We start from the raw sequence: 23,903 nt of genomic DNA, 5'->3' as shown, positions 1-23,903 counted from the left end.
TGTGTGCATTCTTGCTTCTTCTTCTCCAAGCTTTGTGTGCTTTCCTGCAACCCTAATTCCAACAATTGGTATCAGAGCAGGCATCAGCTCCCAAGGCTATGCCGCTAGCACCCTCTGACTCACGTTCTTTGATTGAGGTGAGCTTTCACGAGCACTTGCAGGTCCCTATAACCGTTCTCAGAAATTGCATCTGAGATCGTTTCGGGCTCCGTTTTTGCATTACAAGGTCTGTACATGTGTTTTCGTCATTTTGTGCAGAAATTTCGACAGTGCAGTTTTCTGCAAAACAGGCATACATATTCTATTATGGGCCGTGCTACATAGCACGAGTTGTTTTTTGTTCAGTCTTTACTTCATTACAGGTAGCTTTTGCATCAGTTTTAGTTAGTGGCCATGGCTGATAACAACAATGATGTATTTCGCATGTTGTCTGATGACAAATTGGATGGAGACAGCAACTACCCACTTTGGGCATACATGATGCAGCATGTTTTGGTTGCAAAAGGAGTGTGGAACATTGTGTAGGGTATGGATGTATGTCCAGGTTCTGTGGATGTAGGATCTGTTGAGGATGTTGCAGGTTCTAGCAGCTCTACTGTTGCTGCTGTTTTACCCACTGCTGAACAAGTTCGTTGGGATAGTAAAGATGCGCAGGCTCATGCCTTGATTGCACTTTCTGTCAAACGTAATATTACTCCACATATTCGTTCAGCTAAAACAGCAAAACAGGCTTGGGATATTCTAGTGGTTTGTATGTAGGTCGTAACGAGGTAAAAATCTCTTACCTGCGTAAAGAGCTAGAATCGAAGATTATGTAGAAAGATGATGACATGAATGTTTTTCTTGCTGAGATCAAAGATCTCAAGGAACAATTGATTTCTGCAGGTGAGATTATTCCTGATCATTCTCTTATGCAGACTGTTCTTAATGCTTTACTGAGTCATATCAGACTTTTGCTTCCACGTGGAGACTTGTTACTGAGAGGACAGACCTGATATTGTCAAGTATGATACTTTAGTCAACAAGCTCTTGCAAGAAGCGTAGTCCAGGCAAAACAGGGCTAGGCAGCATGCAGTTGATCAGGCATTTATTGTTGCTCAACAGCAGAGAAGAAGTGGTAAGGCAGTCCCTTCCACTGTTTCTTCTCCTATTAGTAGGTCTGCAACTTCTTCTCCTTCCATAGGTAGCAACAATAGGTCTGAGAAGGCTCTTGATAAAGGCAAGAAAAAAATCAGGTGCAACTATTGTAAGGCAACTGATCATGTCATTAAGAATTACCTTAAGCTAAAGCCTAAAGAGGCAAAGAAGAAAGAGTCAAATGCACCCACAATAGCGGATGCTTCTACAAATGCAGATTCTGCAAATGTTGTGCAGGATACAGAATGGGCGTTTAGCGTGTATTGCCAGTATGACCCATCTGTACATGATGCATGTTTGGCAGTTTCTGTTGACTCTGATATATGGTATTTTGACAGTGGTGCTATAAAGCACATTACCTCACATCGTGATATGTTCACTTGTCTTGAGACTGTCTTTAATGGGAATACTGTCACATGTGCCAATAATGCTTCTTACCCAGTGAAGGGCGTTAGTAAAATTATGCTTACTGCTACAAATGGCAGCGCTTTCACACTTTCAGATGCTTTGTATGTGCCAGGGATAAAGAAGAATCTATTGTCTGTCTCTGCGCTTGCTAGACTTGGACTTGTAGCCAAATTTGTGGATGACAGATGTACTGTTCATGATTTGACTTCTGGTGATAGGATTATTGCATCTGACACCTTGTTTCGTGGGTTGTATAGGCTCAATTCTTATGACAAGTGTGTGGAAGATTCAGCAAATGCAGTTTCTGATGAAAAGGCAGTTTCACACGCAAAACTATGGCATGCTCATTTTGGTCATCTGAACTTTGCTAGTTTGCTGCGTTTGCAGAAATTTGATATGGTTGCTTCATTGCCCCCTCTTGAAGCACCATTAAAACATGTTTGTGAAGGTTGTATTTTGGGCAAAATACAACGTTCTGCGTTTCCAAAGGATAGTTCTGTGCGGGCCACTCACAAATTGTAACTTGTACATAGTGATGTATGTGGGCCTATGCAAACTCCGTCATTTGGTAAACACTTGTACTTCGTGACTTTCATTGATGATTACTCAAGGCATGCATGGGTATATCCATTGAAGGCAAAGTCCGAGGTGTTTTTGTGCTTCAAACAGTTTTTGCTTATGGTTGAAAATGTATCCAATTGTACTATGGACACCCTCTGTTCTGATCGAGGGGGGGAGTATATGTCTAAAAACTTTGATGCATTTCTGGCTAATCGTGGGATGAAACACCAATGTACAGTGCCGTATACCCCTCAGCAAAATATTGTTGCTGAGAGGAAAAACAGGTCACTTATGGAGATGGCACGATGTATGGTCAAGAGCCAAGCTTTGCTACATGCGTTTTGGCTTGAGGCTGTCATGTGTGCTGCATATGTACTCAACAGGTGTCCCACTAAGGCCTTGCAGTCTGTTACTCCATACGAAGCTTGGCATGGCAGGAAGCCTTCTATTGGTCACTTGTGTGTCTTTGGTTGCTTGGCCTATGCTTTAGTGTGCCTGTGCAATAACGTAGAAAATTGGATGATAAGGCTGTCAAATGCATTTTTGTTGGTTACAGTGCTGAGAGCAAGGGTTACAGATTGTATCATCCAAAGTCAAAGCGTATCTTGATTAGTCGAGATGTTTTTGTGGAAGATGCTGTGCAGCCTTTGTTATCATGTACCAAAGAGACAGGTGTAAGCTCACGGGATGTATTTGATACGTTGTTGCCTCTGTTTACAGGTGGGAATTCAAATGTAAGTCTTAATGAGGTAAATATTCAGCCTATGCAAATTTCAAACGACATCATAGATCATCCTATTTCTGATGCAGATTTACAGGATGTAATTTATGAGGATAGGGCTGAAAATGAGCAGGCTAGAGGTATGCCTAAATGGCTGGTGCAAACCTTGCGTGATAGTAAAATTGATGCACCTATGTCTAGTTATACTCGTTCAGATTTTCAGCATGCCTCTTATGTATTAGATTGTTATGCTTTGGCTGTGTCTAGTATGTGTGAAGAGGAAGAACCTCTTTCATTTGATGAGGCACAAAAATCAAAAAATTGGTTGGCTGCAATGCAAAGTGAATATGATGCTATAATGAAGAATGGTACATGGTCTTTGTGTGATTTGCCTATTGGTAAAAAGGTCATTGGATGTAAGTGGGTTTTGAAGTTGAAACGAAAGCCAGATGGCAATGTTGATCGCTATAAGGCTAGACTTGTTGCAAACGGTTATGCTCAAGAAAAGGGCATTGATTTTGATGAGACCTTTGCTCCCACTTGTCGTATGACTACCATTCGTAGCATTTGTGCATTGGCAGCTCATAATGGTTGGAATGTACATCAATTGGACATAAAGACTGAGTTCTTGAATGGAGATTTGCATGAGGAGGTGTATGTATCACAGCCTCATGGTTTTGTTCAAAGAGGGTGGGAAAACAAAGTGTGTAGGTTGAAAAAAGCTTTATATGGTTTAAAGCAAGCTCCACGAGCTTGGTATGAAAAGATACATGCATATTTGACTGCACATGGTTTTCAGAATAGTCCAATAGAAAGCACTTTGTATGTTAAACGTGTGGATGGTGTACATCTAATCATTGCTCTCTATGTCGATGACATGCTACTCACAGGACCAAATGAGAGTCATATTGCTGATTTTAATGCTAATTTGATTGCCTCTTTTGAGATGTCAGTTTTGGGGCATTTGCATCATTATTTGGGGATACAATTTAAGCAGTGTGATGGAGGTATTGCTTTGTGTCAAAAAAAGTATATTGAGACATTGTTGTTTGTAGAGATTTGGCCTTGAAGACTGCAAGCCTATTGCTACTCCAATGGAGACAGGTTTGAAGTTGAGTCTTCACATGATGCTGGCGATCACTTTGATGTCACACTCTATCAGACAGCTGTTGGTTGCCTCATTTATGTATGCATTACAAGGCCGGACATTCAGTTTGTAGTCTCATAGGTGAGTAGGTTTATGCATAGCCCAAGGTCTCAGCATTGGAAGGCAGTTAAACGCATCTTTCGCTACTTGAGTGGCACCATACATCTTGGGCTATTTTATCCCAAGGGGGGATCATTGCCGCTAGATTTACATGCTTTTTCGGACTCAGATTGGGCTGGTTGCTATGACACAAGAGTGTCCACAAGTGGTTTTTGTTTCATGCTCGGTAGCTCATGCATATCTTGGTTGAGCAAGAAACAACCTACTGTGGCCACTTCTAGTTGTGAAGCTGAGTACAGGGCATCTTTCACAGCTACGGTTGAGTGGCTGACTTGGGTGTTGGACAGGAGTCTGCCACCTCTATCTACACTGACAGTCAGAGCGCATTGGCAGTTGCGAGAAACCCAGTTTTTCATGCTCGCACAAAGCACATTGAGGTGCATTATCATTATGTTAGGGAGAGACTCTCAGCAGGAGAGATCAGCTTGGCCTATGTGCCAACACAGGATAACCTCGCTGATCTTTTTACAAAGGCGCTTCCTCGTCGTGAGAAGTTCGAAGCTTTTTGCTTTGGGCTTGCTCCCCTTTGTGGACTGATCTACTTTGGGCATGGCACTTCCCTATACATGAGTACCAGCTCTCGTTCACACCATCACTCCCAGGGGGGATTTGTTGCCATATATATAGGCAGTGATGTTTCTGAACACACTTAGGACCGCCAGGGCACTTTTTTCCTCTTTAGGAGGTTTTTTCCCCCGGCTTGTATATACGCCCATCATTCTAGGGCTAACTTATCTTTTGTACATTGACACAATCTAATACATGTGTGCATTCTTGCTTCTTCTTCTCCAAGCTTTGTGTGCTTTCCTGCAACCCTAATTCCAACAACTATTACCATCAATTAGCCTTACAACATAGATGTTTGTCAACACATATAGGATGTCTAGAGGAAATGAAGTGATCATCAATGACCATTGGCATAGAGACTAGCATAGTAGGGGATAATGGGATGGATAGATGATGAATCTCCGCCACCTGAACATTTAATATCAAATAGTGCTGCAAGGTGGGCACTAATTTTTGAAATGCCTCCTCTTGTCGCAATTTGTTACAGTTCCTTTCATAGATTTTTATGTAGGGTGGTTGCCATACGAGTTTTTTTTATTTCTCTGTGGCACGGAGTAGGATAAAGGATTTCTTGCTAATGTAAATTGGTTTCTTCAGTAGATTGATTGTTTCTACACATAGAACTTTAGGTGCTTTTGTCTATCTCTGTCTAGATAGGTTATCTGGGTAGGTTGCAATCTTGTACTCTTTTCCCTCCTTCCCTTCTATGAACATTTTGAGCATTGCAAGGTCTTCCAAATGAGGCTACATCTGTGATTCCTCCCATGGAAAACTTGAACACTTTTGCAATCAAGCACTCCTTGTATAAGCAATACGCTCTTTGAGCCTCTTGCACATGTTGAGAAGAATGTAGGGGTGAGGGTGAGCTAGAGGTTCTTGCAAGCAAACCCACACATGAGTAGACAAGCACACAAGAGACATGGATGGTTGAATTTTCTTCTATTCTCTTCTCTTCTCTATAGTCATAACATAAAGATAAGAGTACATATTATAAGGGAAAGTACTCTCCTACTATAACATACAAAGGTTGGTCCATAATGTGAATTGGACTACATGAGTTGGAACTATAAATATCCCATATCTCTAGTAAACTAAAATGGCTATCAAACAGCCTGTAAACCACTTGTGGCATATCACCTATAATCTCACCAACCATGACAATGGCGTATCACCCATATTCGCACTAGAGTTAAGCTTGATATCTCAAACACTCCCCCTTGAGCTCAACTCCATACCTTACGATTCAAGTAAGCTTATGAACTTACGGAGCTTCTCTGTACCTGAAAGAAAGTAGCATCTAGATTATCCTAGATTTAGCCTTGGATTAGTCTAGATTATGGGGATGAGCCTAGATTTAGAGAGAGAAGAGAGAGTAAAAGACTTGTGTATTCTTAACTATCAAAAGGTACCAATAATATGGTGTATGTAGCCTATATACATGACCCCCTTTCACACTTTCATAAGTGTTGTCCATGGGCATGGTCAATTGGCCTTGGGCCCTTTATTCATATGAGACCATTCCACTTTGTTACAAACCATCCCCTCCCAAAAGGTTTTGTCCTTGAAAAACCATTGATATGTACAATTACAATCCTCATGGATGGAGTATATATCAATGGACTCATGTTAAACTTGAAGCTCATGCTTATACCATATTATATGGGAGACCAAAATCACATGTATATGGCTGTAAACTGCTCAATATACCCTCAAAACAAGCCATAACTTCTTTCCCATAATGGCATAAGAACCTTGAGTAGCTTCTAATCATTATGCATCCAATTTTCAATGGTATAGGGCTGTCCACTGTGAATTTACAGTAATTTCCAACAAGTTAATTCACTGTTTATGACCCTCATTAGACTTCCAAAATGCATCCAACAACCCTTCAAATCCTTCCAATGTAGAGGTAGGTTGCCAAGAAGCTTCTTCACCCTCGCCATTTGACCAAGTACCCAAAATTGCTTTTGGCACATGCTTAATCATTCCCAATGAAAGAAAATAGTATCTAGATTATCCTAGATTTAGCCTAATTAGCCTATATTAACTTAGGTTTAGAGAGAGAAGAGAGAGTAAAAGTGTTAATCCCATTTTGGATTAATAAACATGATCCTCCAATTGAAGACATTAATAAGTGTCATGAAACGGCACTATAAAAGCTATACATTATGAGATATTGGCCACCCAAGGCCTAGTAAAGTAAGTTTTGGGCACCCAAGTGTGAATAAGGGCCAAATGTATATAAGGCATTTTCTCATAATAAAAAGACACAATCCCCTTTGTGCTATAGAGAGCTCTCCCTTGTGTCTTAAGAGCGATTGAAGGAGAGAGAGAGCATTCTAGCGTTGTTCCTCTTTTATGCTTGTGTGAGAGAGTGATTGCCTTATGCGGTGTGCGAGCGACTCTACGGTGACAGCATGGAGGTGGAGCTTAGAGGTTGGAGCTTAACAAGCGAGCTTGGAGGCCTCAAGGGACTCAAGTTCAAAGCATTGGTAAGTGCCCTATGATAGTTGTGATCTATTGCTCATCCTTTAGGTGAATGTGTAGAGTTCTCTCTTGGAGGTGTGGTAGCCCATAACATTTTTAACGCTGCTGCCAGGGAAACATCTTTGTTTCTTTCATCCTCTTGGAGTTTCAGCTCCCATTGCATAAGATTCATGATTGCCCTTGCATTTTGGTAGTGCATTGTGTGGAAAATGAATGGATAAGATGTGTGTGGTAGGAAGAAATCATGAGAAATTGGTTGTGATGTTGTGTATAATTGTGGTGGAGTGGTCTTAGGATAGAGCTTCACTATTTTTTTCTTGTTAATCTTGATATTTGTGTCTTCTCTCTCTCATACCTAATCTCTCCTCTCTCATACCTTATCTCTCCTCTCTTATACCTACTCTCTCTCTCTCTCTCTCTCTCTCTCTCTCTCTCTCTCTCTCTCTCTCTCTCACACACACACACACACACACACACACACACACACACACACCACGTCTCTACCATTATATTATAAAACTTTATCTATTGCAAAATTTTATGATTGAAACTTTAAAAATGGACGTAGAAGGCCTAAATAAGAGTAAAATTGATTTTAGCCATGAGTATCAAGAGTACTTAAAAACCAATAGAAGTATAGCGGCCTCTTTTGAGGGCTTCCCATACCTGTTTTTAACGTACACACATAAGGCATCATTAAATTATACAATTTTTTTCAAGTGTAGAATTTCAGACTTTTGACATCAAAAATAGATTCACTGGACTCAAATATAGGTAAAAACAATTGTAAACTTGGGCCACAAAGCCCTCAAAAGCCAGCTTGAAAAAAAAGGTATGGGAAGCCCTCAACAGCCAGCGCTCGCATGCCAACGTTGGCTTCTGAGGGCTTCTTAGACTTTTTTTTCCCAATATTTGAAGTCCATAAAATCATTGAAAGATACCCACCCAAGTTTACGACCGTTTTATCGTATTTGGGCCTTCTAAGTTCATTTTTGATGTGAAAAGTCGAGAATTATGCACTTGAAAAAAGGTTTATAATATAATGATAACTTATTTGTGCATGTGTGATGTGTGAGTTTTACTTTTTTCTTAAATGTTTAAGGGCTTCCCAAACCTTGTTTCTTTAATATTTGAGATCACAAAACTTATCAAACACTTATTTTTACAATCATTTTAACCATATTTATGTGATCGCAAAAGCTAGTCTCAACGTAGACTCATGCTCGCCTCGTGGGGGTGGGATGTTGTGGGCCTCCTACATCTTTTCAAGGAACCTAGGCATCTTTTTGAGCACATTGGGCTCAACCAAGGCTTTGTGTAGTGCGATATTTGAATAATAAAAGATAGATGAAAGCCCCCACCATGTAAAGCTTTATTGTAACTTATTACAAGCCAACATGCACTATGGTGTGTGATTTAGAGAGAGAAAGAAAGAAAGAAAGAAAGATTTTATTAACGTCTTCCAAAAGACCGAACTCGGCCTATGAGACAAATCGGAGTACCTGTATGGGGTATCCTCTGTCATCCCAACAAAATGAAAAAGTAACAAAAAAGCTGAATCTGGGTGTGCAGGGGATGGAGCTCTTCTACTAGGAGAATGCAAAGCTATATGCATGGAGTATACAAAAATGATATGCAACCTAGCTAACTCCATCCTATACCATATTGGGGGTATAAAATGGTATACATCAGTGAAGGGGGTGTCCACAGCTCCCTGAAGAACATGCCTGGGTCTGCTGCTCTGAAGTGAGCCAGTCGCTTCGCACCCTCTCTGTGAAACTGAGCTTTGATCTCTGTCATCTCTCTCTGGTATAGGCGTGGTGTCCAAAAGCCAGGTGTCCTCTGTCTCCTACGGGCTCTAAGTGTCTCTGCTCTCTGGAGAGTAATTCCCTGCCACCATGTAGGGACTGGGAGGGGGATGGATCTTTGAAAAAATGTAGTAATCTGTGTCTGTCGCCCCCCCTCTGGAGCCGTCTGAGCCTGTAATAATGTCTCTCTGTGGCGCTGTATGTCTAGAATGAATCTCCCCCCAGTATGCGTCTGCTGCCTCAAAGATTTGGCGTAGGGAATGTGGCTCTCTGAATAAAATGGGATATCTCTCTCTGATGGCTGTATATGCTCTGCATCTGCATACATAATGCTCCTCACTCTCCACCTCCTCTCTGCACAATCTGCATACCCTCTCCTCTCGGGGGATCCATGCTGCTCTGCCAGTCTCAATCTCCAATCGGTGTTATGAAAACTATAAATCCATCATCAGTGATACTCATGAAGTGACCTCTGTAGTATAGCATCTTCGGTGGAAGAGGCTGTGTAGGCGATATCCATGTCTCTCGTGTATAGAGCTGCCATAGATCCTGTCTCAATACTCTGTTCCTCTCACTATGAGAGAGACGGATATGTGGTGCATCCCTGTCATACTGGAATGGTGGTAGATGATCCATGTCTAGAGGCCATGCTGTGAGAACCAATGTGTGACCTGTGCATACCATGATCCTCTGTCTCCTGCCTCAGCCAGCTGTCTAGATGCCTCAAAAGCTCTGTATGACAATCTGTCATGTGGCATCTCTCTGAATCTGTCTAGCAGGCATATAGTCTGAAATATGGCCTCTACCATCATAGGAGGCGCAGCAAACTCTGCTCGGATAATGTCATGAGGTACTGACGGTTTGCTGCGTATCATGCGTGCCATCATGAGGGCCTGTGGTCTCTCTATCTGTGTCCACCAATGGGTAGCAAGGCCTGGCGCCCATACCGCTGCTCCCATACATCAATGCCGGTGTGACTAATGTGTCAAATAGCCACCCCTTCGTCGTCCGAGGCTCCTGAAAATGCACCTAGTGTGGCACTGTCTCTCTAGCATAGCCAATGCTGCATATCCCCATGTCAATCTAGCTCTGGCTGCTGAACCCATGGTGAAGCGTGTGGCTGCTGGAGAAGGTAACCCCTAGGTACACGTATGATGTCACCACCTCCACCTGGCATCCTGCGAGAGTGAATGTCAGCTGACTCCTGCCCTGTCTCGATGTATGAAAGACCATAACCTTGGTTTTCCCAAGGTTCACAGTAAGACCCCTCTGTGTGAAAAAATCATCGAGTGCATGTAGATGCTGCTGTAGACCACCTGGAGACTCAGACACTAATACAATATCATCAGCATAGAGCATAATATGTACTGAGGTACCTACTAAATCAACTCCATCTCCGCCTCCCCGTGTAATGAAGTCAACCACCTCATCAATGTATAACCCAAATAGCGTGGGGGAAAGTGAGAGAGAGAGAGAGAGAGAGAGAGAGAGAGAGAGAGAGAGAGAGAGAGAGAGGAGGAGGAGAAGGATAGAGAATAATTGATTATAAACTCTACCATAACCTAGTGTGACAATATTGAACAAAAAATTATAAATTTAAAAGCTCGCGAGATATTCTTGGAAGCTCGCAAAGGAAAGCTCACAAAAAAAAAATCTTCATTCATGCGGTAGTGGAACATAAGGAGGTGGTTGCATTAAACCCTATGTTTTCAAGGTATAAGATCTCTTGCGCCCTATGGGGTTGGGATGTGCGGTTTCCAATGGTACCTCTATCATCCTAGCTTTGAGGAGGCTGCAAGCTCGTTGCACCTGAGGAGGACACGTTTTGAGAATTCTTTCATGGATCCCTTTGTGTTGAGGTAGTTCCTCTAACACTAGCTCTTTACCTTCCTTGTGTTCCATGTTCCTCATATTCAAATGTAGAGAAACTTGGTTTCATGGTAAAGGTGCTTCTACTATAACGAGTTTCTGTGGATGTTAACCCCATTTTGAGGTTAACCTAGTATCTCTCCATAATAAGTGTCATGAAATGGCACTATAAATAGTGTAATTACGAGAATGTCTAGCAATTATAATTACACTATAAATAGTGTAATTATGAGAATGTCTAGCAATGCCACAAAATTATGTATCATATGCGATCAATTAGTTTATCTTTCTTTAAGTTTTGGGTGACCAAGCGTGAATAAGGGCCAGTTGTATAAATAACAATATTCTCATAATGTGAGACACAATCCCCCTTTGTGTCAATTGAGTCTAGTTTTATCTCCTTGATCTCTTGTGTCTATGGTGTGTGTGTGAGAGAGAGAGTTCAGAGGAGAGTGAGTTCAGAGGAGGAGAGTGAGCTTCATTCTTGGTGGATGTTCCTTGTATGCTTATGTTTATGAGTGAGAGTAGAAAGGAGTGGTGTCCTTGTCATGAGAAGAGGCAACCTCATGGTGATACACGGGGTGGAGCTAGCTACCACCAAGATAGCCTTGAAGTCTTCAGAGATATGAGCTTGGATGCCAACAAGTTCCCCAATGACGTGTTAAGATAAGCATTATCCAAGATCCCTCTCCTATTATAATAGGAGAGAAAAAGAAGGCTGTTTTTTATTGTTGTAGCATTTGAAATAGTTATTTACATTGTTAAAACAACAAAACAAAGTATTCCCATCAATACTTGCATGGTAATAACTCCATAATCATGCCATGATTTATGCAATGGACACCCATTTGTTGCATTTTTAAAAAATTTAAAAAAATAAAGAGCCATTGTGTTGGAGAATGCACATGCAGAAGCATAAACAAGACAAGACACAGAGAGTAGAGAGAGCTTGTGGACAAGATCACCTTTTATGTTACCTTGAAGCTTTATAATGGCAATTGGCCAGCAAGAGAATGTTGAACTTATGTAAGGAATCGGATGATTAAGTGAGAAATGGGAGGCCTCCTTTATATAGTGCATGAGTGAACTGGCCGATTGCTCCTAGAACAGGCCGACAGGTCTACGACTCATAAAAGAAGGCCCTAGATGGGCGTAGTTGGGTCCTTTCAACTCGTCATCCTTGTTCATAGAGGGGGGAGCCATATCCACTGCAAAACAAGAAACACAGATCTCAGCTCTCAAAGAGTTCTCTCAACAAGTGCTTTCAAACGAAGCGAGGCTCCAGAATCAATCAGCCCCCTCTCAAACTTGAGAGAGAGAAGGAGGTTGGACAACAGCAAAACAATCCAATAAACCACTGGGGAACCCGAAGGGTAGGGACTCATGGAGGAAAAAAGAATTGTACAACCACTTGTCTGGTAACTCCACATGCAAGAGAACTCACCAACAATTGATGCCAGAGCAGAATTTGCAACCAAAACTCCAACGCCTGCCTTTGTAGGAGAAAACGCAGCCAAGAACTTGGCTGACTTGCCTCTGTAGGAGAAAACGCAGCCAACAAATTGGTCGACGGAAAGGGAAGGGCTGGCTGGTGGACCAGAAAATGTAGCCACTGTTTGGGATTGATATGTAGCCAGGAGGAGCTAGGGCAGAAAATGCAAGGCTCAGATGAGAAGGTGGGCACATTTGCAAAAGATGGAGCAGCCTGAACCTTAGCAAGTGATACCATGTTGGAGAATGCACAGGCGGAAGCATAAACAAGACGAGAGAGAGTAGAGAAAGCTTCACCTTTTATATTCGCTTGAAGCTTTACAATGGCAATTGGCCACCAGTAAGAGAATGTTGAACTTGTGCAAGGGGTTGGATGATTAAGTGAGAAATGGGAGGCCTCCTTTATATAGTGCATTAGTAAACTAGCTGACTACTCCTAACACAGGTCCACAGGTCCACGACTCATAAAAAAATACATAAAATGCCCAATAAATTGTACAAAATACATTGAGATGCATAAAGTCTAACACATTGATCCTCTTGCATGATATCAATTAAACATTCATGTGCAAAGGAACAATCTCAAAAATCTGAACTGGAAAAATTAACCTACGGAATCACGTCGTGATTCTGCAGAGTCGGAAGATCATGCATGTGATTTTCGTGTTTCTCTAACAAATCCAGTTGTCCCACTAACCCCCTAGCATTAGGCATTAAAGGTGTCTTATCTCTAGCAGAGTTCATCTTATCCAATTATGATCATGGATCACGGATCACAACCCGTGATGATTATCAATCACCACCATGAACTGCCACGTCATAAATCACACCCATGATCAATAGTCATGCTATGATTGCTGCCCCGCAAAAACAGCCATCTCACGATTGACAGAATTTCATAATTTGATAAGAAGGTCATCTGAAATACTCAACAGAGGTATCAGGGAACTTATTTAAACATTCATTGGACTTGTTTGGGTGAAGAACATCATCATGATTGTGTAGAAGATTACGGATCAACTGATACCTTGAGTGTCATATGGACAAGTGCTCAAGGGTGTCTCTAGGGTTTTAAGAAGTCTTGGATGATGATGGAAACAAGAATGTAGGAGCGATTCCAATACCACCTGACCTAAGGGTGCATGTAACCAACATGTTGGAGCTGCAAGAGACCGAGGCAAGGGTGGGATAACTATAGGAAGGATGGCATACGAGGCTCCACTAAGGGACCCAATTAGAGTCACCCCATATATGGGAGAATTGCAACCCCTATCAACCTATTAAGAATGGTTGGAGAAATAGGAAGGGGGGTTGCTAGTAGGGAGTTAGGTATCGCATCGGCACCAAAAAGAACAATGCCAATCAAGTCCAATCATGTAGCAAGATTGATGTCAAAATTCTCAAGTGATGGTGATGCCATACAACACCTCAAGATATTCAAATCAATGAGGGAAACTTGTGGTCTGATCACTCATCCAGGCTGTCACCACAATGCTCCAATGCTCAATATCACATAATGCATAGCTCTTGTCATAGCTTTTAATTCAAGACCTTGATTATTCTTGATTGCAAGAAATCTCTCCAAGAGCCATGTGTTTAATAAATGGCAACCAACCAAGGACTAATTCAGATCAAGCTTCACCATCAACACCTCCATATCATGCCAATCACAACGTGCACATTCAAGGGACTTGATGTCAGCTAGGATGGAGGTGGTGTTAACTCAATCAATGCTTTGACCATGTCAACATGAGTCAATAAGAGTCAAGAATGTCAAAGGTCAATATGGAAAGTGGATGCTGACACTGCCAAGAATACAAGGACCAACCATAAGATCAATGTGTACAAATCATAGAGATTTGATAAGAGCATTAAACACATGGGCAACAACCAATCCATAGATAGCAAGAACCCCCAAGATGTGTCCAATGTTTGAAGAGGAAGAGGAAAAGGAGGTGGGGTTGAAGAGTAGACTTCTGAAATTGTTTGTGAGAGTGCAATGGTAGAGAAATCTCCATTATATCTTTCCTTGTGTTTCTTAGAGAAGGAGCGGGCACAAGGAGGCATTGTCTCCTTAAAGAAGAAGGAAGGAGAGTATAAGAGAAAATACTTGGTTCTATCCGATGTTTGACACATTATTCACTACACAAACCTCTTCACAAGCCATGGTGGCTTCCCATGCTTGATACATTATTCACTACACAAACCTTTACATCTCAGATCTTGGTGATGTCCCATGCTTGGAGACAAGTTGGAATTTGTCAGCACCCTTGAAGAAACACTTTATATTGTTACAAACATATACATGATGATCACCCGAAGAGCCAGGCGATGGCATTAGTTTATATATTCTTGCACAATGGCTATTTTTTACACATCAATTTTACGGAAAACACCTCTTGTAGTTGATAAAGAAGAAGTAATTGTACCATTGACTTTTACACAAGCTAACAATGTGTACACAAAGAAAGCATTTGTTAAATTCCAAGTTGTATACAAGTGGGGATGCTCGGTGGATGCCTTCCATTCCTTTTGAGCTTATCCAGACTTCATCAGGTCCCATCAACAAACGTGCATTTGAGGCAATTGCAACCAAGAAAGATATATGTTATTGGCTATCTATCTAAGAGAAACACTTTATTTGGTTCTTAATGATTAAAATTATGTGCCATGCTGGTTACTTAGAATCATGGGTGATTCTATATTAATGTGATTGATACTTGAGTTTTACTTATGCCATGCTAGATAGTTGGTGCTATGTGATTTTTATGTCAATGCTATTCGTATTTTTTTTTTGTTCACTTCATCAAGAATAACCATGTTAAATATTGATTGATGTGTTCATTCTCATTTGATTATTACGAATTAACATGACTTAAGCAAATGACTAATTTTCATTCTAGGTTGGCTAAACTAAAAAATGGACCGGTCTTTATTACTACTCTTAAGCAACTATGTACATAGAATCCGTAGTCTTTCCCTCCTAACATTAAGCATAGGGTAAGCTCACTTTATATGTTCCGTTGTTGCCATATAAAAGATAAGTGTCTGTCCGCACCACCACAGGTAAGATGGCAAAGTTCCTTATGGTAGGTTGGGTGGATGAAACCATGTTAATGTACAGAGTGGTTACATATCCCCCTTCCTAATAGTGTCTACATCCTCGCATCACCCAAATCGGTGTAGTGAAGCTATTGTCGAGGTGGTAGGTAACGTTGTCCCATGGAGCTTATGTTTCTCCATGTGCCAATTTTGGATATTCATTTTAACTTTTCTCCTTTTTTTTTTTGTGATGCATCAAACATGTAAGGCAATAGGTATGGCAGATATAAATTCACATGTGAAAAAAACGTAGAACATTAAGGTTTTTGGATGTAAGCTAGGCCCTATTTTAAGTGAACTATTATTGGCTCTATGGGCCTACTTTTAGCTATAAAGATTGAAATAGCCTAGTTTAGGAAGCATGGAGCCATGAACTAGGGGGTGAGATTACACATAATTTGCATCATGCTTTTGCTCTTGTGGTAAATGACATATTTTTCATTTTAGTAGATGGAGTGCAAAGACACCTAAATGCACTGTATGAATTTTGTGACAAAAGGCACCTGACAATAAATCTTGGTAAAACCAAGATGATGCTCTTTAACACTTCTCATCAGGTTGCATTTAGGCAGTCCTTTTTATACAAAACTAACGCAAATAAGCTTGTCACACCATATGTTTACCTCAAGGTTACATTCACTAACCCTATTTTTTCCACACGACCAACCCAAGCTTGATTAGCGAGAGGTTATGTCGAATTGTCATGGTAATGCTTTCAAGACCACCTCTCCAAGGATATACTAGCAAATGATGGCTCTTTGACTATGATTCGTCAATGTACAACCTCTTTTTGGGAGGCACATTTGGGAGTGGATGAGTACAAGAAAATAGAGAGATTGAAGGAGATGGTGCTATCCTATATGACTAGGAGTAAGGCCTCTATACCCCATTATATTGTATTAGTTGTATTTCAAATTACTCCCTTGGTCCCATTGACACCTTCCACAAGATCACTTGTATATACCATGTCTATACACTTCACAGAGATTGGAAACTCAAGTTGGCACTTAGTCTCCCAAACGGCTAGCACAAGATGGACAATAGCTATTGGTACTCCCACATCACTAGATAGTTGATCCATGTGGCTTTGAGATGGATCGCCTCCTCGCCTTTAAGTATGGCATGGATTGTCCTCTTTTAAATCTCTACTGGCAAGAGATCGACCACATTATCCACCTATACTTGAGTCGGCTTCACATGGACCAAATATGGTTGTCCCCATCATACCTTTCTACAAAGCTCTAGTTTTACAAAAAGCCCTTCTTGAAGTTACTAAGGATGGCCCAACTATCTCTATGGACACATGGCACATGACATGCAAATTCTCGTTGGTCAATGGAGAGATGTCTTCTCATTGCCTCTTGATAGAGACTAGGAGGGTTGAGGACAAACCAAGGGGGGGGGGGGGGGGGGGGGGGGGGGGGGGTTGCGAACTATGCATGACAAAGGATGTAGGCATTAAGGACATAAAATGTTAAAACTATTATAAGATACGTTCGAGGCTTCAATGTCTCTTTGGCGAGCGGTTAGGTCGTATCTCATGAGTGATGCACCGCTAGTATTAGCAATGCTTAGGACCTTAAGTTGATGAAGTTGTCACGTACTAAAGAAGCTTTGTTGAGGCCATAAACAAGGAGGCAAGATTAGCAAAGATACAAGGAGCAACACTCAAGCTCATCAAGAGAATGCATCCCAAGCCCTAGACATATTGGCGCTTTGCATCATGGGAGAGCAAGCAGAGCTTTTGCAAGGTTCACACACCCCACCCCCAAACAATGGCTTCAAATTCAAGATATGCAAGGGATGTATTTATAGGTTTCCTTTGTGGTATCTATAGTGTAAACAATATGGAAGGATTCATGTATACATACATTAGACCCTTTTAGAAATAAGAGTTTGTATACAATAGGGGGTCCTTTAAAAACTTAAAAATGTAAAAGAGATTCATGCCTAAGGGCTTGAACGCACGTGATATGGACATCTCTTGAAGAGTGACCACCCCATGTTCGTATATAGAGAACACTACAAAAGACCCTAGTAGTCATGGATGGGACAAGCCTTAGCAGTTCGGACTAAAGACCTTACCAATACAGAAGAAATTGAAGACAAGTAGAACATACAACTTAGTCCAACAAGTGTGCCAAGTGTTGATAGGTGACATAGCCCTAGAAATTCACCACTAACAGTCTACCAACTTTCATGCTACTCACCCTGACACTAGGAAAGATAACAGATGAGGCCTTCTTGATTCATTTACTTATTGCACTTGTATGACCACCATTATATATGCCGACCTACCTTCATTTGGCAAATGATGTTTCCATATTTTATGCCCTAAGCCTACACATATATCACATGTAATACAATTTTAGTCTCATTTACCCACTGGGTCATTAGTAGGCATTAGTAAAAAATTTCTTTCTTCCTCTTAGAGCGTGTGTGTGTGTGTGTGTGTGTGTGTGTGTGTGAGAGAGAGAGAGAGAGAGAGAGAGAGAGAGAGAGAGCCTCACAAACAACCACATTGAGATGGTGTTACTTAAGGTTTTGAGTCTTGACAAGCCGACTAAGTGTTTGAAATAACAGGTTGCCAGACTTATGTCCTTCAAAGACTTCATGTGTTTTTTTAAAATACTTTTGAACTAACAAGTTATTTGATGGTCTGAAATTCTAAAAACATGAATGACAAGTCATCATAAAACAAGCCAAGTGTTGCTCTAACAGTATATATATCCAAAGTGATGATGAGCTTAGTTCTTCAACTAAGTAAAAAAGTAAACACAACCACCGAAATGTTTCAAGACTAGCCAAAAGATGCTTCAAATAAGAAATCATTTGAGTTTGTCATATTAAATTAGAGAAGATCAAGATGATGAAGATCATATGCAATCACGTTTTTCCAAGCTTCAAGAACAACACCATCAGAAGATGGAGAAAGAAGATAATGTTCATACATCTGAACTAGAACCAGCTAGAAAGTGAGCATGTTGGGATCAAGCACGAAATGGAATGTGCTTGGACTCAATTAGGATCTCAACCTCTTGGTACTGCTAAGAGAAGAAGGCTTATTCTCTTTCAATTAATCTCATGTTGAGATTTACTATTGCATTAACATTTCAAGAACTGTTGCTTTAGCAGAACTTCTTGAGCCTCCCCTTACATCTCTAGTAAACTCAATAGGCAAACCTGAAGGCTTTTGTAAGTGCTCCTAATCCATCTTGCTCGACATCCATGTGCACACATACAGGCACATACATGACTCCCAAGAGAAGGCATCTATAAACTAGAAACTCAAGCCAAAAAAAATAAACCAACCAACATTTAACAGGTAGAGAGCTTATTCAAAAGTGCACTGTTCATGAACACCCTTCAGAGCACTTGGTTTTGATTTTAGAAGCCCACAACGACACCCCCTTCATGCCTCCCAAACTGTTGCATCGTCAGAACTAGCAGTGACAAGGTATAGGATTTATCAGGCATTATCATCATTGAAAGCTCCTCATTGCTTCACAGTACATATGAGTTAAACTTCTTGTATTCAGGATGGGGTTCCCCATCAGCATCAAGAATCAGGTGCCGCTCTACCACTGCACGCCAGTACTTCTCCTCATATTCCTTTGGAGTCTTGATCTGAAAAATGACAGAAACAAGTCCAAAAAAACAACCATGTGAGTGTCGACAATCTTTATTACACAGCTGCTTACATAGACACTGAAATGCAAAGCAGTACTTAATTCAGGCATCTCAGAACCAACAAGAAGCTTCTCTTACAGCAGGTAGTAGGACTTACGACATGACAGTGGAAATGCAGGTCCATAACCTACCATAAGCCAATCCATGTCCCATAACCCACAAAAACACCCGACCCTGGTCCCTAGCCTACCCGAAGAAAGAACTGGGAAGAACCCAGATGTCAAAATGCATTCCATCAGAATACAAGATAAGGATCAACAGGTGGCCTTACATCAGTCCACCATGCAGATACCTAGGGTAAGGCCAATTGATGTCTAAGAGAATGTTGCAAATCAGACATGTAACTCTAGCCTGTGGAACAACTTAGCCCCATCTAGCCAGCTTCAACAGACGAAGGTGAGGCAATCAAGGCCTAAACATACAGAACAGCATATTACCAGAAAAAGCCCAGAAAGTCAACACGTTGAACCAAAATACATGGTAAGGATCAACACAAAGCATCATGAAACACTGAGTCCCATCCAGTCACCATTATAACCCTTCTGTAAAGGCCAATATCAACCTATCAACAGACAGCATCATGAAACAAAGGCCAATATCATCCTGACATGCAGGTGCCTCGCCAATAAATTTTGGACAAGCTGGAGCTGTAAATAAGCAAGCAAGGGTTAAAAACTTAAATCGCAATAGTTTTAGGTTAATGACTAATCAAATACAGTGATCTATGCCCATTGGAAGGAGAGAGAGTTGCAAAATTGGTTCAAGTAAAAAAAAGTGGCAGCAGCTCTAGTGCCTTCTACCCACCAACTGTGGTACACTTCCCCTGCCCACGACAGCAAAATGAGAGCTGGCCTACCAAGACCAGTAGGGGCTAATCAAGAAGGGATGTTACGTGCATTAGTCGTCACATGCATGTGCCATGGCTTCATTAGGACATGTATAGGGTACAAATTGGCAGAGCAAAGTTGCAGGAAATCAGAAAACAAAAACCGAAACAATCACATGGCCGAAACAAGCGCACGCCAAAATTTTCATGGGGCAGTCTAGAGAGAAGGTGCAAATAGTTGAAGAAATTTTAATGATTTACTAGGACTTGAGAATTAAAAATTTGGAGAAAGAATTTTGAGGGTTTAGGGTGGGGGAAACAAAGAAAGCAAGAAAGAAAGAAAGATATATTAGCATCCTCATTAGACCCAAATGGTCTGGGGGAGAAAGAAAAGAAAAGAAAGAAAGTTATAACGTCTACAGAAGACCCCAAGGGCCTATGAGACCAAAGTAATACAATGGTACCATGGATATACTGAGCCATGGAAAACTGAAAGAAAAAGTAAAATGAAAACATCTAACAGTACATGTGATCGGAAGATGATCCTCTGTAGAGTGAGATATGCTATGATCAGCTAATGACGATACCCACCTTGACCAAAACTGATCTAATGGTGGAGTGAATGTCAGGCCTCTGTGAGATGGGAGCGTGACATGTCGGCGGAGAACCTCACGAATCTGTCTTTGTGTGGTGGAGGGTCCTGATGCTCTGGGTCGGGGATGCCTAGCTCGCAGAATGGATCGAGCTCTCTCAATAAGAACTCCTCTAGGGCGTGGAGCTGGAGCGTGGGTATGGGTGGTGGGCTCTAATGTCATAGTAGAGGAACTGTTGTGGGTAGTGGATTCTGATGTGGATGTATGTACCACAAAGAAATCTGTGATGGCTCTCTGTGAGGTATCCTGTGAGGTATCCTGTGTCAGAGCCAGGGCTCTCTCTCAACATGTTGCCTCAACACTACATCCCTGTGTCGTCTAAGCTCCATCAAGTACATGCCCAAACACCTCTGATCCTCAACTGTATCACCCGTGTGTGTGGTTCGAATCCCTCTCGGAAGTGGCAGTGGAATCTCCCCCGTATCTCATAGTAAGCCGGGCAACTGAGCATATAATGGGCCTCATCCTCTACCGATCCTGTGATGCATACTGTGCATGTCCTCTCCTCATGTGGGATATCCTTAGCTCTGCCAATGTCTACTCTGAGGCGGTGGGAGGATACCCTAAGCTGGCCGATAGTGATACGCATGGCAGGTGACATGTGTTTCTGTATGTATCCTGGGATCTCAAAGAATCCATCCTCGGAGAGTCTCAAGAAGTGATCTCTGTAGAACTCACACTTCTTACCAATCTCTGATGAAGACACCAATGTCTGGTGTATGTGTAGCCCGAGTAGATCTAACCGGATGATCCGGTTGATCTCCTGACATGAGAGATCAAGGTATGGGGAATCCAAGCTATACTGAAACGGGGGGAGACAGTCCATCTGTATGCCATGTGCATGAAACCACTCGACTACCTCAGAGTACCATGCATGTGTCGGTAATGGTGGTGGTCGTGTCGCTGAGGAGGAGGGCAGTCCAATCGCTCCCTCTCCCTCTCGCCGTATAATTACATAGAGGACTCTAGTTCTAGTCGTGGGAGGCGATCTCTATCAAGCATGTATACATGCTAAATATAAGTGACAGTCTGAAAAAGGGTATCTATAACCAGTGGGGCCACCCCAAACTCTGCATGTAGAATGTCATGTGGTACAGATGGCTTACTCCGATCATGCATGACAACATCATCACCTGTAGCCCCTCTATGCTCCTCCAGTGATCCTTCCCCTACGCCTGGCCCCCAAAGGGCTGCACCATACATAGCCACTAGTCGTACTAGAGTATCAAAGAGCCAGCACTTAGTGCGGTGTTCTTGGAAATGTGCCTGGAAACACTGTCTCTCCATACGGGCTAGAGAGACATGCCCCCTCGCAAGTCGGTCAATGGCATCTGTGGTCATGCAAAACAAAGGGCCTGTAAAAGTGACTCCCCCTGCAAAATCTGTTCAATGCATTTAAGTAACCCTCGGCTGAATCTGAGATCAAGACAATGTCGTCAGCATATAGCAATATGGGCACTACTGTCTGAGTCAATGGTGAACCTCTACCTTCGAAACTATCCACAAATACTGCGATCTCATCAATGTATAGGCCAAAGAGTGTAGGTGAGAGTGGGCAGCCCTGCTTAACCCCAATAGTGATACATATATCTCCCGAAGTCCCACCGGGTGCACGTACTCGGCCGAGTATTGCCACATATAGTGCCATCACACCCCATATCATCTCATGTGAGAATTGGAGCTCCTGCAAGCGTCCTATCAGACGAGATTAAGAGACGGAGTCAAAGGCTTTGTGGAAATCCACAAAACAGCAATACACATGTCTCTTTGAGGACCTCGCCTCCTCTATGATGGCCCGTAAAGTAAAGGTATGGTCCAACATGGAGAAGTTTCTCCTGAAGCTTGCCTTGCCTGATGCTCTGTTTCCCATCCTCTCTACCATAGAGCTCATCATGTCCTCTAGTACTACCCCATAGATTTTCGCCATTGCGTGACCAATCATGATAGTCCTGTAGTTACCTGGGTCCGTGGGATCTCCTGCTTTGTGGATGGGGACAATGGTGTTGGTAGTCCAGGAGGGTGGGAAGCCTTCACAAAGTGCTCTGTTAAAAAGACTGGCAAGAATGGGAGCCAATACATGGTGCCCGTGGGTAAAATGTTCCGCACGTAGATCCTCATGATCTTTTGCTCTCCCATTATGCAGCTTTTTAAGAGCCCTAGTGACATTGGGGGAATCAAAGAGATAAGATGACGTAGGCCTAGGGATGTGTAACATTTGTGATATAGGCTAGCTTGGCACATCATACAGCTGTCGTGCATAGGTTTCCCAAACGCTAGGATCTGTGATAGGTGTAGGTGCTCTTTTTTCTTCCAGAATGCGCCAAGCTTCTGAGTTATCCTTGCTCAAAAAGAGCTAGTATAACTCTTGTTCTCGTTTGGCGAGAAATGCCCGTTTCTTTCGGCGAGTAAATGTATGGAAGATGCGTTGCATCTCTTATATGCTGAAATCAGCCCTCTCGCGTAAGAGGCGAAGCCTGGTGGTTTTGCACTCTTCATCATACCATCCATTCTAGGGTTGGGATCCCATTGGCAAACTTGCTGTGGAGCATGTGGTGTAGGGGAAGCTGGTGTGGGCGGAGTCATGGATGATGGAGGAAAGTTGGGATGTGATGGTGGAGAGAGAAAGAAAGAAAGAAAGAAAGATATATTAACGTCTACGAGAGGCCAAAGTTGGCCTATGAGACAAAAAATAATACAACTGTGTTCTTCCGGTCATCGGAAGAAAAGAAACAAAAGAAAAAGTGTGCATGTGTCTGGATACAACTGTGAATCATCATGGATCGGTGGAGCCCATATACAAACAATATAAGGGGGGTGGGGATGTGGATGGAGTGCTAAGGCAAGATGCATCTCTAAATGCTAAAGGGGTAGTACAAGCATGCTATGCAGATCTATGTCTAACTCCATCTAGTGCCATAAGAGGGATATAAGATATCATACATCGCCGATGCTGAGGCTGTGAATGGCATGAACATGTACCCTGAGTCTGAATGAAAGTGAGCTAGCCTCTCCCGTGTCTCCATCTGGTGTCTCATTCGGATAGCTGCTGGTGCTCTATGTCCAGTCTGTCTAGGTCTCCTCCTGGCTCTCAATTCCTCTGCTCTCTGTGCGGTCACCCCACGTGGTACATCAACTGGCACTGGCATAGCTCTCTGGAAGAAATCTGTGAGCTGGGACTGTCTCCCACCCCTAGTGGGAGCGGGTGTCTGGAGGAGTCTCTCTCGAGAACTATGAAGCTCTAGTAGTAGTCTGCCAAGCTGTTGTCGCTGGTCCGAGGCCTCCATCAACTGATGTAGTGAAGAGTGCTCCTCAAACA

At 42.2% G+C, this 23,903-nt stretch overlaps 1 protein-coding gene across 1 annotated transcript in view; it reads right to left on the bottom strand.

Moving 5' to 3' along the window:
• Positions 1 to 18,236: 18,236 nt before the first annotated feature.
• The window catches only part of LOC147630387 (uncharacterized), a 96,791-nt gene continuing 91,124 nt past the window's right edge, over positions 18,237 to 23,903 (bottom strand). Inside the window, exon 9 of the mRNA XM_086810251.1 lies at positions 18,237 to 19,045. Within this exon, the coding sequence (XP_086666377.1) occupies positions 18,923 to 19,045 (123 nt within the window). The 3' untranslated portion in view covers positions 18,237 to 18,922. The remainder of the gene's footprint in view (positions 19,046 to 23,903) is intronic.

Source organism: Cibotium barometz, chromosome 16 (assembly GCF_041138505.1).
Source record: "Cibotium barometz isolate CiBa-2024 chromosome 16, ASM4113850v1, whole genome shotgun sequence".
NCBI lineage: Eukaryota > Viridiplantae > Streptophyta > Polypodiopsida > Cyatheales > Cibotiaceae > Cibotium > Cibotium barometz.
The sequence above is the reverse complement of the archived record's forward strand: the minus strand, read 5'-3'. Positions and strand labels throughout refer to the sequence as shown.